The sequence below is a fragment of the Macaca mulatta genome, chromosome 11 (assembly GCF_049350105.2).
Source record: "Macaca mulatta isolate MMU2019108-1 chromosome 11, T2T-MMU8v2.0, whole genome shotgun sequence".
Classification (NCBI taxonomy): Eukaryota; Metazoa; Chordata; class Mammalia; order Primates; family Cercopithecidae; genus Macaca; species Macaca mulatta.
In genome coordinates, this window is record NC_133416.1 from 75412929 (window position 1) to 75427760 (window position 14832).

Sequence of the window (14832 nt, forward strand, 5' to 3'; positions counted from 1 at the left end):
CAACCTTTGAGGAAGAGGACAATGATATATCTATTGTCTAGAGAGATAAGTTCCAAACCTATTTTACAATTAACATGCCTCAGTGCACATATGTATAGAAGCCAATTTGTGATCTAAAGTCCAGTTATACTCTAATTTCAAACTTTTATTTTCGTATTTAATGCCTTAGTAGCCTTTAATGAACAAACTAGTTTAAAGGTCAGTGGAAGATAGGCAAATATTTGTATGCCTACAGTTCTTTAAAACCTCATGATAATGTAGGATCTTTAACAAACTTACTGTGAACCAATGATTTGCAAATGCACTTTTGACCAAATTATCACTTTAGAAGAGATTGTTCACTTGTTTTCTAATCAATAAGCATGAATATTCTGTATATTTTAGCTTCAGTACTTTCTATGTATTATGTAAAAATTTTACGTAACGTAGTTGTAAATTCCGTATTTTTAGAAACTTAAATTTATCATGATTTGCAAGATAAACAGTAAGACAACAGAACATGTCCTGTGAGTGAAGAAATACAGTAAAAAAGTTTTGTGTTAAATTTCTGTAAATGAGTCTGCCTTGGAAATTCTTTGTCCTACATTTGTGTGAAAATATCATAGACTTGGCTCCATTCCATTCTGACAGCTGCAAAACAAGTATATCTTTTCATTAACCTGTTATGAGTAGAATTCTTCTAAAAGATAATTATTTGTTCCATGTAATAACTTTCTGGAGAAGCCAAACACACTTGATCAATTTTTATTTCAAAATGTCTTCCGAGTTTTAATTCTCCATTATACAGGTAATTTTTCAAAATCTAGACATTATTCAAATGTAAGCCAAAGTCCTTACACAAATAGAATACACTCAAAGATCAAAAATATACATATCTTTCAGCCAACTTTGTTACATAAGAAAAATATATACAGCTGGTGTTTTCAAAGTACAATTATCTTAACACTGCAAACACGAATAGAAGGAACTAAAATAAAAAGAAACACTACAGCAAAGGTTAAAGGAACAACAAATTCATTTTACAACATCATCAATTATAAAGATACATATATCAAATCTTAGGGAAATACATACTTCACACTGGGATCTTAACTTTTACTTCACTTTGTTTATCTTTTTAGAATATTCTCTGGATAGGTGAAAATCTATCCATGACACCTATTACAAAAGTTACAACATGTAAAGAATTCAATAATCTATGTCTTTGTACTCTGGGATAGATGTAAAAAGAATTCGTTAAAAGTTAAATTTGTATAAGCCTATGTTAAAAATTTCCAAGTAAACCGTTCTATTGGAAATTAAATATTTCAAACTAGAAAATGTTAGGAAAAATTTCAAACACTCAAAATTTTAACACAGTAAGCAATAAAGAAAAATTATGCCAATGTTTCCTTAGATAAAGGCAACTCAACTAGGTTTATGTTTTACCCCAGAAATCCTCCTTCCTTTTCTTAGCTCGTGCCAGAGTCTGAAAAGCCCGGAGACTAGAAGCTGCAGAGCGAGCAGAAATCTCAGACAATCTGTCCTCATCTGCAATGAAAAAATCCCAAGATTATATTCAGTGTCAAAAATATCTATTAAATAAATATTATGTTTTATATAACAGAAAATTAAAAGCATCAAACTGTGTATCAATGTCAAGTCAGTCAGGAAAAAAAAAGCAATCTACTGAAATGTAAGATATTAATATTCTCCTGATACCTGACAGTAGTTTTACAGGTTTATCATGAATAGAAATCAAACCTTTTAATGTTAAAATTTAACGTTAAATTTTTTTCCTTCCTGAAATCCTGTCATTAACAAAGCACATGGCCTATGATTTCAGTATTACTTGAAAATAATTCATCATAATACCGTTTTATCCTACTTTAAAAAGCACAGCTATTCAGATCAAAAAGCTTTTCTAAACTTTTTAAAAACAAAATGCCATACCTTAACATGGTATTTACATCACATTTCTAAAATAATCTCACTAAATGTAGAAATAATGTTTGACTTTAATATGCTACCCTTCATTAGTACTGAAATTCCTCATTCTGAGTAAGCAAGTGTTTTATAAGGTTATATATAGACACTATTCTTCCATTAGAAAGAAAACAGGACTGGATTCAAAGTTGCCAGACATTTGCATTTCAAAACATACAACTTGATTTCTAGCACAATGAATTATAACAAAAAGTCCTAAACCTGCTAAACGCAAAGTCTTTAATATATGACACAGAGTATGAAATTTAAATTTACTTCCAATTCAAAATTTATAAGTTCAATAATTCCATACTACTTAGGATGAATTAAAATAGTGATTCAATTATTCATATTGAATTCAAGTTCCTCCTGCCACTATTATAAGCAAATAAATGTCAGAATAAAAACTACAAAAGGCCAAGCGTGGTGGCTCATGTCTGTAATCCCAGCACTTTGGGAGGCCAAGGCAGGCGATCACGAGGTCAGGAGTTTGAGACCATCCTGGCCAACATGGTGAAACCCCATCTCTAGTAAAAATACAAAAATTAGCCGCGTGTGGTGACAGGTGCCTGTAATCCCAGCTACTTGGGAGGGCTGAGGCAGGAGAATTGCTTGAACCTGGGAGGCAGAGTGAGCCGAGATCGCGCCACACACTCCAGCCTGGCGACAGAGCGAGACTCTGTCTCAAAAAAAAAACAAAACAAAACTACAAAGAAGAAAAATGTCAATTTTCTCTAATCATGTATTTGTTTGACCATTGAAAATTGACAAAAATATATAAGCTTTTTTTTTTTTTTTTGAGATGGAGTCTCGCTCTGTCGCCCAGGCTGGAGTGCAGCGGCGCGATCTCGGCTCATCGCAAGCTCCGCCTCCTGGGTTCACACCATTCTCCTGCCTCAGCCTCCCAAGTAGCTGGGACTACAGGCGCCCGCCACCACGCCCGGCTAATTTTTTTGTATTTTTTAGTAGAGACAGGGTTTCACCATGTTAGCCAGGATGGTCTTGATCTCCTGACCTCGTGATCTACCCGCCTCGGCCTCCCAAGGCATTTTTTTAAAAGATGGATGTAACGCTACGCCAAATTCCTGAGCCCCCAGCTAGACAAGGTGGAAAAAGAGAAAGAACACTGACCTCAGCTGTGACGCTGGGCACAATCTCTTATTATGTTTGCCCTAGAACAATATTTTACCAGTTTACTCTCAGCTTATTCATTTGTAAATGGGGGTAATTTCACCCCATCTCCCGCACAGGGTTTCAAGGATCTAAGGAAAAATCTGTGGAAGTACTTCATAAGCTGTATCATAGACTAGAACTCAAACTTTTATGTTATGTGACTATTGAAATACCTTCATCATTAAAGGCTTCATGCTGAGGTAACTGCGAATTGTTCATCCTTGCTTTTCCCACTTAAAAAAAAAAGGCAGAAGAAATTATCCTTCAAAAGCCACTGAACAGCTTATCTCAATTATATTCTACACTGTTAGCAAAAGTAGGCTGTCAGAAATTTTATTAATTTTCAAACCTACATGTGAGTAAAGGTTGAAGAAATTACCATAAAAGGGCCATTCATAATTCATAATGCACTTAGCAAGCATGTAAACAAACTATGGATAACTTCCTAATATTCTTTCCAATGATAATATTGATCTATTCTAACTTTAAAGAAATGTAGTAGGCTTCTGATTAGAGATGGTAAATTAAATACACACATTTACAAGAACAACAAACTCATAGGACAAAGAGAATGGGAGCAAATAAGACACCAAGAAACTTTTTGGAACACGGAAAGCAAATGGAAGGGCAGTGAGTGTATGTATAACTATACCCAAGTAAGTGGAATTTTAAGCCAGCAGAAGAGTGAAACCAAGAACAACCAACTTGTTCCCCGATGGCTCTGGGTTTGGGAGTATTGAGTACCACTGAAAGTTGGAGTGAAGGGAAGACTGAACTAGGAAACTGACTAAAAATCCTTTTACAAAAATAGTTAATATGCTAGGTCCTCCTTTAAACTTGCACAGCTGGGTAGTTCCCTCTTTCTCAAAAGAGACATGGAAGATTCGTCTCTAAGAGTTTACCAGAGCTACATTGACTGAAGAATACCAGGTTCAACTGTGGGCAGGGGTACTATAGTCAAAACAGGCATTATATGTATCATTTACCTCTTCAAAGAGATAAAACATTCATGAAATAAGAATGGGATGCTGTATAAAAGGAATATGCAATGTTTAAAAAATTCTTAGAAATTAAAAAAAGTAAAAATCTTTTTAAAAAACTAACAGATGGCACGTGGAGAGTCAAAGAGCAGACCCAGTTAACCCATCCCCTGCCTGGCTGTACCCCTCCACAGCTTAACACAAAGGACATAAACTTTGGGGAGTTTTATAACCCTGCCCAGGTGTGAGAAGCCAGGATACCTCCCCTGGGCAACATAGGGCAAGCTCAAATACCACTGCTACTACTGCAGCTGGTGCTCTTTCGCAAGCAGCACCTCCTGTTTAGAGGCCAACTGACACAGTCCATTATACCATCTCTAGATAGAATAATGCTGTGCCCAGAATGGAGAAAACCAGGGCCTGACCTCAGCTATCACCACTGCCTGTAACACCCTAGCTAACCAGTGGTCCTGAATCCGTCTACATGACAAGTTCACTACTATTATAACCAACATGCAAAAAAGCCAGCACCCTAAGCCTATCTACAACCAAGGAATCTCAGGAGTTCCAGATCTTTCCACTGGTGGGAAGTTTCTTTCAGCAGAGACACAACTACACTGCTAGGCTCAGTAGGGAGTCTACCCCATCACCCCAACAGTCAGACAGCCTTAGTGCTCATGAAGGGTCTTGGAGAAGGGGTCTTCTTTCCCCTTGTCCACCACTGCAGACACAGCTGGGGCTTCTCCCACAGGACTCGGTACTGGGTGTGCCTATAGACAGCCTTCCTGGAACACTTTAGGGTGACTGCTCGCCTACAGGAGAAGCACTCCCCAGATGCAGGTTTGCATGAGAGGCAGAGTCACAATTCCTATCCACTTGGAACATCAACATTCCTACAGACAAAAAGAGGTGCCTGTCTGATCTGAATAGCTGGGACACTGGGACATGAATGAGGCTACGAGGTGGATAGCTTTCCTGCTGGCCTGGCAGGGAAGCTGAGGTGGCTCTCACCCTTCAGCCTGATAAGACCTCCTTGCATCTGAGTGCTCCACCAGCCACCTTCGTCAAGGCTAGGACCTGTGCCCACCAGTGGGTATTGCATTCACCCACCTGCCTTAGCTACAATAAGTTCCTACCCAGGGACACCTCCCCTAATGGCCTGAAGCCTGAACTATCAACTCAGTAAAGAAAATACTGGAGAAAAATTAAATAAATAAAGAAGTACAAACCACAGGGGAATGAGATAAGCTTCAAGAGATCTCCGCCATTCCAGCCCCACAGAAGACAGTGAACTCGCCGACACACTGAGTACACAGCTACTACAACCAGCATCTGAGGAAGCCATCATACAAAGACTCTCTATAACCAAAGAACTTATAAAGACTCTTCACCCGTAAAAGCACCAAGAACCAAATTAAACTATAACAAATTATAATCATTAAAGTCACATTCTTAAGAGGGGAAAAATTTTTTTTAAAAACACACATAGTCAAATAAAAAATAAATTTGAGGACAATTAGAATAGTGCACCCAAAAAAGGAACCAGAAAGTAATTCTAGTAATATGACAAAACAGGGTTCTGTAGTATCCTCAAAAGATCACACTGGCTCTCCAGTAATTGATTCAAACCAAGATGAAATCTTTGAAATACCAGATAACAAATTCAGAAGGCTGATTATTAAGCTACCCAAGGAGCTACCAGAGAAGGGTGAAAACCAACATAAATAAATTTTTTAAAAGTCAGGATATGAATGAAAAATTTTCCAGAGAGATATCATAAAGAAAACCCAATCAGAACATTTGAAAATAAAAAACACACTTAGAGATATACAAAATGCAGTGGAAAGTTTCAAAAATAGACTAGAACAAGTAGAAGATAGCTACATGCCAGGTCCAAGGGGGAAAAAAAGCAGAAAAAATAATTTCAGAGCTCAAAGACAGGGCTTTCAAATTAACCCAATCAAACAAAAATAAAGAAAAAAGAATCAAATGAAATGAACAAAGTCTCCAGGAAATATGGGATTATGTAAACAACCAAACTTAAGAATAAATGGTGATACTGAGGGAGAAGAAAAGGCTAAAAGTTTGGAAAATTCATTTGAGAGAATAATTGAGGACAATTTCCCTGGCCTTGCTAGAGATTTAAATATCCAAATACAAGAAGCTCAATGAACTCTTAGGAACTTCACTGCAAAAAGATCACCACCAAGGCACATATTTATCAGGTTATCTAAAGTCAACATGAAGGAAAGAATTCTAACAGTTGTGAGGCAAAAAGCATCAGGCAACTTACAAAAGAAAAACTATCAGACTAACAACAGACTTCTCAGCAGAAACCTTACAAGGCAGAAGGCATTGGGGTCCTATCTTTAGCCTCCTTAAACAGAATACCTATCAGTCAAGAATTTTGTTAGTTTAGCAAAACTAAGTTTCATAAATGAAGGAGAAATAAAGTATTTTTCAGACAAACAAATGCTGAGGAAATTGTCACTACCAGACCAGCACTACAAGAAATGCTAAGCAGGAGTTCTAAATTTTGAAACAAAAGCTTGACATGCAACAAAACAGAACCTCCTGAAAGCTTAAAACTCACAGGGCCTATAAAACAATACAACGGAAAAAACAAAGTATCTAAGTAACAACTAACATAGTGAATAGAACAGTACCTCACATCTCAGTATTAACATGAACGTAAATGGCCTAAATGCTCCACTTAAAAGATATGGAATGGCAGAATGGATTAAAAAGCACAAACCAAATATCTAACGCACAAAGATTCATATAAACTCAAGGTAAAGGGGTAGGAAAAGATATTCCATGCAAATGGAAACCAAAAGCAAGCAGGAGTCTTATATCAGGCAAAACAGACTTTAAAGCAACAACTATCTAAAAAAAGACAAAGGTCATCATATAACGATAAAAAGGTCAATCCTATAAGAAGATATTACAGTCAGTCCTAAATTTATATGCACCTAACACTGAAGTTCCCACATTCATAAAACAATTACTTCTAGACCTAAGAAATGAAGTAGACAGCAACATAATAATAGAGAGGGACTTCAATACTCCACTGACAGCACTAGACAGATCATTAAGACAGAAAGTCAACAAAGAAACAATGGACTTAAATAGTGTAGAACAAATGGACTTAACAGATATTTACAAAACATTCTACCCAACAATTGTAGAATATACATTCTTCTCATCATTTCACATGGAACATTTTCCAAAATAGACCACATGACAGGCCACAAAACAAGCCTCAATAAATTTAAGAAAATCATACCAACTATCTTCTCAGACCATAGTGGAATGAAACTAGAAATCAACTCCAAAAGGAACCCTCAAAACTATACAAATACATGGAAATTAAATAATCTGCTCTTGAATGATTTGGGGGTTAACAATGAAATCAAGATGGAAATTCAAAAATTCTTTGAAATGAATAACAGTGACACAAGTTATCAAAACCTCTGGGATACAGCAAAAGCAATGCTAAGTGGAAAGTTTATAGCATTAAATGCCTACCTTAAAAAGTCTGAAAGAGCACAAACTGACAACCTAGTATCACACCTCAAGGAACTAGAGAAACAGGAACAAACACCATGAAATACTAATCCACCATTAAAAGGAATGGAATAATGTCTTTTGCAGCAATTAAGATGGAGGTGGAGGTCATTATTCTAAATGAAGTAACTCAGGAATGAAAAACTAAATACTGCATGTTCTCACTTATAAGTGGGAGCTAAGCTATAAGGACACAAAGACATAGAAAGTGATATAACAGACTGTGGGGACTTGGGGTGGGGGGAGGGATAAAAGTCTACATATTGGGTACAGTGTACACTGCTTGGGTAACAGTTGCATTAAAATCCAGAATTCACCACTACAGAATACATCCATGTAACCAAAACTACCTGTACCCCAAAAGCAATTGAAATAAAAATTTTTTAAAGCAGAAAAGATAGAAGATAAAAATTAGTAACCTTTCAAATTTAAAGACAGAGATGGAAAATAGGAGAGGTAAGATAAAAAATAAAATCATGTCCAATATCTGAATAGGAGCCCTAGAAAGAGGAAACAGAGAAAAGAGAGAATTTTTTTTTTTTTTTTTTTTTTTTTGCTTCCCAGACTTAAGCAATTCTCATGCCTCAGCCTCCCAAGGAGCTGGAATTACAGGCATGCACCATGACACCCAGCTAATTTTTTTGTAGTAGAGACAGGGTTTCATCATGTGGCCCAGGCTGGTCTTAAATTCCTGGCCTCAAGTGATCTGCCTGCCTTGGCTTCCCAAAGCGCTGGGATTACAAATGTTAGCCACTGTGTCTGGCCAGGAGAGGAAATTTTTGACTGAATAATTCAAGAAAATGTTCCAGAAGTAAGAATTTTCCAGATTGAAAGGTCTATGGAGTACCAGAAAAATGATTTAAAAAAAAATACTCTCTCAGAGGCACATCACAAAATTTCAGAACATTAGATATGAAGAGAAGATCTCAAAAGCTGCCAGAAAGAAAACACCACATACAGAAAATCTGGAATAAAAGCAGCATCTGACTTCTTAACATTAACGATGACAGCTAGAAAAGAGCTGAGCAATGCCTACTAAAACTGAAGGAAAGTCATTTCTGACCGTGAATTCTACACCCAGGCAACATTTGGCAATGTCTGGAGACATTTTTGGTTGTCACATCCAGAGAAGAGGTGCTACTGGCATCTATCTAGTGGATTCCCTCTGTGTATGAATAAGAACTTGAGAGATATCTCACACATATACAACAGCAAAAAGTGAACTTAGGTGCAGCACAATTGGTCCCAAAGAGGGATTTTTCCTATTTAAAGAAATCTTATTAATACATTAACCAAAAATACTAAATAACTGATTTATTAATATAAATGCATTCTTAGCCTTTGTACCTATCAGTATAACATTTTATTTTAAAAGACAAAAAATTGAAACCAAAATAATTACCATTGTGCTGAAACTCTGGATCTCTAAGAGAGCCCTGAATTCGACGAGAGGGATGCCAGTAGGATGGAACATGCGGTGGAGAAGGCGACTGTCCAGGGGGATTTGTTGGGTATTCTGGAATTTTTGAAACTGGAAGAGTTGCCTCAGTAAATCTGGGGATATTGTCTTCGGAATCTTCCCGCAAAGGCAGAGGATCAACTGTTTTTATACCAGCAGCTGGAGAAGTCAGTAGGGATACAGCACGACTTTCTTTCTAAACGACAAAAAAGAAAAAAAAAAAAAAGATGCCTATGTGTAGATATGTAAATAAATAAGCCAAACATTTAAATGCAAAAAAATATAACCAAAAAGCAGAAGGAAAAATAAGAGAGAATTTATGCAACCTCTATATGGGGAAAATATGATACAGACGAACAGACTTGGCTATATAAACAAAATACGTAGACGTTTTATAAATTAAAAGAAAAACGCAGAACTTGGAAAAATATACAACTTTTATGATTGACAATGAATTATCATTGCTACATAAGTATTTCTTTAAAAGCAGCAAGAAAAATATAAACCCAATTAAAAGTAGAAAAAGGGTATGAATAAGCAATTCATATACTGTACACACAAATCACAAACAAAACGTATTCTACCTTACTAAATATCAACTATGAAATGAAAGCATTCAGATATTAATTTTTCACGTACCAAATTTCAAAAATTAATTTTTAAAAGAACAATGATACCAGAGCTGACAAGGATGTAGAGAAATTGGCAATCTCATAGACTGCTATTGGGAGTACAATCTTTCTGGGGGGACTGGCAAAACATAGCAGAAGCCTTACAATTTTGTGCTCTTTGACTACACAATAATACTTGGGGAGTAGTCACAAACACAAAATAATATAAAGAAAAATGTAGCTATGGATGGATTTCTTTACAGTATTTCTTCAAACAGATTAAGAAATAACAATAGAAATCTGAATAAAAATTAGATTTTAACAATAAGCATCCGGTTTTTAAAAACTATGGTGTAACTATAGATTGCACATCTCCATAAAAATAAGATTATGAATATTTCATGATGTGAAAATATGTTCACAACAGCACTAAAAATAGATTATAAAACCTTTCTACAGTATGATAAATAAATAACCAAATATTCTAACACATATATACCTAAATACCTCAAAAATTTAACAGTGGATGTCCCTGAACAGTACATTGAGATACTTACCTACTTTTTTAGTTTGGTCAGTATTTGCTGTTTTCCACAATGACTATGTATCACTGTCCTAAAAGTCACTAACAATTTTACTTTTAAAAAAAAGGCAGCTAGCTGGACACAATGGCTCACACCTGTAATCCTAGCAATTTGGGAGGCCAAGGTGGGAGGATCATTTCAGGCCAGGAGTTCAAGATCAGCCTGGCCAACAGGGTGAAACCCATCTCTACTAAGAATACAAAAATTAGCCAGGTGTGGTGGTGCACACCTGTAATCCCAGATACTTGGGTGGCTGAGGCACAAGAATTGCTTGAGCTGGTGAGGCAGAGATTGCAGTGAGCCATGATCGCATCACTGTATTAAACAGAGAGAGACTGTCTCAAAAACTAAAAATAAAAATAGTCCAGATGCAGTGGTTCATGCCTGTAATCCTAGCACTTTGGGAGGCCGAGATGGGAGGATCACTTTAGGCCAGGAGTTTAAGACAAGCCTGGTTAACATAGCAAGACCCCATCTCTATTTATTTAAAAAAAAAAAAAAAAAAATTAAATTAAATTAAAAGCAAAAGAAGGCAAACCAGTAAAATCAAATACAGTTCCAAACTTTCCTGATTATTTCTTGTAATTGTTGCCTTCACTTATTATCTTTGATTCTATCAATGTAACATTCAAAACATTGCTTTCTAAACTTAGATATCGTTGTCTGTGATTGTAGAGCTTATTGCTTCAAAGTGGCCTAGGGGCTGCTGGTCTCAACTAATAAACATTTCAAATCAATATCTAGGATAAAACCACAAATCTTCCACTTGCTTTCTTTTTCAAACAAGTATCACTTAGGACAATACAAATAATTCCAAAGAGAAATTATTCTTTTTTTTTTCCTTTTTCTATATATATGAACAAAATTTGTGATCTTTGTCAAATTGGTTTTACGATTGCTGAAAATACCTGAAAGAAACCTGTAAAATAAAAGACATGGGGTTCCCAGGTTTAACATAACTGATTCTGTGATCTGTTTTTGAGCCTAAAGCCTCAAAAGGCCAATAGGTCTCACGGCGGTACTCAGCCCTGTGTACGGCAGTTCTCCACTGAGGAGCCACAGTGATTGGATTTACCCTGTGAAACATATCCTATTTGCTTTGTTGCTTCTGATATTCCAGAGGTTTCCCAGTGACATTAGAGTAACATCCAAGAGAATAAACCCCACTTGATAGTGATGAATTATCTTTTTGATGTGCTGCTGGATTCAGTTTGATTGGATTTTGTTGAGGATTTTTGTGTCTACGTTCATCAGGAATATTGGTCTAGTTTTCTTTTTTTGTTGTTGTTGTGGCCTTGCCAGATTTTGTTATCAAGATGATACTGGTTTCATAGAATGTGTTAAGGAGAAATCCTTTCTCCTTGATTTTGGGGAATAGTTTTAGCACATAAACAGAATTAAAAACAAAAACCATATGATCATCTCAATACATGTGGAAAAAGCATTTGACAAAGTCCAATATCCCTTCATGATAAAAATCCTCAACAAACTAGGCAATGAAGGAACATACCTCTCAAAATAATAAGAGCCATCTATGACAAACCCACAGCCAGTATCATACTAAATAGGCAAAAGCTGGAAGCATCCCCCCTAAGAAGAAGACAAGGATGCCCACTCTCACCACCTCTACTCAACATAGTACTGAAAGTCCTACCCAGAGCAATCGGGCAATAAAAAGAAACAAAAGGCATCTAAATAGAAAAAGAGGAAGTCAAATTATCTCTGTTCACTCACGATATGATTCTAAACCTAAAAAACCCTAACAATCCCTCCAAAAGACCTGATAAATGACTTCAGTAAAGTTGCAGGATACAAAAATTAACGTGCAAAAATCAGTAGCATTTCTACACACCAATAATTCAAGCTGAGAACAAAATCAAGGATACAGTCCTGCTACAATGGCCCCCCAAAAATAAAGTACCTAGGAACACAGCTAACCAAGGAGGTTATCTCCTTGAGTTCATCTCCACATGAACTACAAAACATTGCAGAATGAAATTATAGATGACATAAACAAATGGATAAGCGTTCCATGCTCATGGATTGGAAGAATCGATATTGTTAAAATTGCCACACTATCCCAAAGTAACTTACAGATTCAATGCAATTCCTATCAAATTACCAACGTCATTTTTCACAGAATTAGAGAAAGCAGTTCTAAAATTCATATGGAAGCAAAAAAAAGGGCCCAAAGCAATCCTAAGAGAAAAAAAAAAAAAAAAAACAAAAACCAAAGCTGGAGGCATTACATTACTTGACTTCAAACTATACTATAAGGTTACAGTAACCAAAACATCACAGTACTGGTAAACAAACAGACACATAGACTAATGGAACAGAAAAGAGAACTCAGAAATAAAGCTATACACCTACAGCTATCTGATCTTTAACAAAGATGACCAAAAAAATGAACAATGGAAAAAGGACACCCTATTCAATAAATGGTGCTGGGAAAACTGGCTGGCTGTATGTAGAAGAATGAAATTGGACCCCTACCTCTCACCATATATAAAAATTAACTCAAGATGGATTAAACACTTAAATGTAAGACCTCAAAGTACAAAAATCCTAGAAGAAACCCTAGAAAAATCTCTTCTGGACATTGGCTAAGGCAAGGAATTTATGACTAAGTACTCAAAAACAAATGTAACAAAAACAAATTGGCAATTGGGACTTAATTAAACCACAGAGCATTTGCACAGCAAAAGAAACTATCAACAGAGTAAACAGACATCTTACAGAATAGGAGAAAATAAGTGCAAACTACATATCTGACAAAGGACTAATATCCAGAATCTATACGGAATTTAACAAGAAAAAAACAACTCCATTAAAAAGTGGGCAAAGGACATGAACAGACACTTCTTAAGACAAAGCAGCCAACAAACATGAAAAAATGCTCAACATCACTAATCACCAGAGAGTTGTAAATCAAAACCATAATGAGATATCACCTCACACCAGTCAGAATGGTTATTATCAAAAAGTCAAAAAACAACAGATGTTGGCAAGGCTGCAGAGAAAAGGAAATGCAACCCCTGTGGAAAGCAATATGAAAATTTCTCAAACAACTAAAACTAGGACTACCATTCAACCCAGCAATCTCACTACTGGGTATCTACCCAAAGGAAATCATTCTGTGAAAAAGATCTGCACTTATAGGTTTATTCCAGCACTATTCACATTAGCAAACTCATGGAATCAGCCTAGGTGCCCATCAACAGTGGATTGGGTAAAGAAAATGTGGTACATATACACACCATAGAATACTGTGCAGCCATAAAAAAGAATGAAATCATGTCCACTGCAACAACCTGGATGCAGCTGGAGGCCATTATTCTAAGTGAATTAACACAGAAACATAAAGTCAAATACTAAACATTCTAATTTGTAAGTGGGAGCTAAACAATAGGTACACACAACATAAAGATGGAAACAGACACTAGGAACTACAAAAGGGAGAAGAGAGGGAAGGGTGCAAGGGCTGAATACCTACCTATTGGGTACAAGGTTCACTATTTGGGTGATGGGTTCAATACAGCCCAAACCCCAGCATTATACAATATATCAATGTAACAAACCTGCACATGAACCCTCTGAATCTAAACTAAAATTCAGGCTGGGCACAGTGGCTCAAGCCTGTAATCCTACCACTTTGGGAGGCCAAGAAGGGAGGACTGCTTGAGCCCGGGAGTTTGAGAACAGTGTGACAACACAGTGAGACCCCAAGTCTACAAAAACTTTTTTTCAAAAATTAGCCAGGCATAGTGGCACATATCTGTGGTCCCAGCTACTCAGGAGGCTGAGGTGCGAGGATTGCCTAAGCCCAGGAAGTTGAGGCTACAATGAGCAATGATCGCACCACTGCACTCTGGCCTGGGCAACACAGCAAGACCTTGTCTCCAAAAGCAAAAAATGGGCCAGATGTGGTGGCTGTAACCTGTAATCCCAGCATTCTGGGAGGCCAAGGCAGGTGGATCACTTGAGGCCAGGAGTTCAAGACCAGCCTGGCCAACATGGCAAAACCACATCTCTACTAAAAACACAAAAATTAGTCAGATGTGGCGGCAGGTGCCTGCAGTCCCAGCTACTTGGGAGGCTGAGGCATGAGAACTGCTTGAGCCTGGAAGGCAGAGGTTGCAATGAGCCAAGATCACGCCACTATACTCCAGCTTGGTCAACAGAGCGAGACCCTGTTTCCAAAAAAAAAAAAGAAAAAAAGTGAATATAAAATTAAACTTAAAAAAATAATAAGAAGAAGAACTACTAAGATCCTTACTAGGCCTCCCTTTCTAATCTCATTTCTTGCCCTCTCCCCTTCCCTCTCCAGGCTCCAGCCACATTCTTAATCTCTCTAGGTTCTTGCCCTAGGGAAGAACACTTGCACTTCCTGTTCTTTCTTTCTTTCTTTTTTTTGAGACAGAGTCTCACTCTGTCGCCCAGGCTGGACTGCAGTGGCGCGATCTCGGCTCACTACAACCTTGGCCTCCCGG

General features: G+C 36.9%; 1 protein-coding gene across 12 annotated transcripts in view; it reads right to left on the reverse strand.

Moving 5' to 3' along the window:
* Positions 1 to 728: 728 nt before the first annotated feature.
* The window catches only part of MDM1 (Mdm1 nuclear protein), a 38624-nt gene continuing 24520 nt past the window's right edge, over positions 729 to 14832 (reverse strand). For 8 of the 12 annotated variants that reach the window (XM_077954693.1, XM_002798670.4, XM_001117173.4 and 5 more), the window contains 3 exons: positions 9088 to 9340; positions 3312 to 3371; positions 729 to 1530 (listed from right to left, as the gene is read on the reverse strand). In XM_077954693.1, the coding sequence (XP_077810819.1) occupies positions 1418 to 1530; positions 3312 to 3371; positions 9088 to 9340 (426 nt within the window). In that variant the 3' untranslated portion in view covers positions 729 to 1417. The remainder of the gene's footprint in view (positions 1531 to 3311; positions 3372 to 9087; positions 9341 to 14832) is intronic. The other 4 variants (XM_077954695.1, XM_077954694.1, XM_077954692.1 and 1 more) reach the window with 1 other exon arrangement.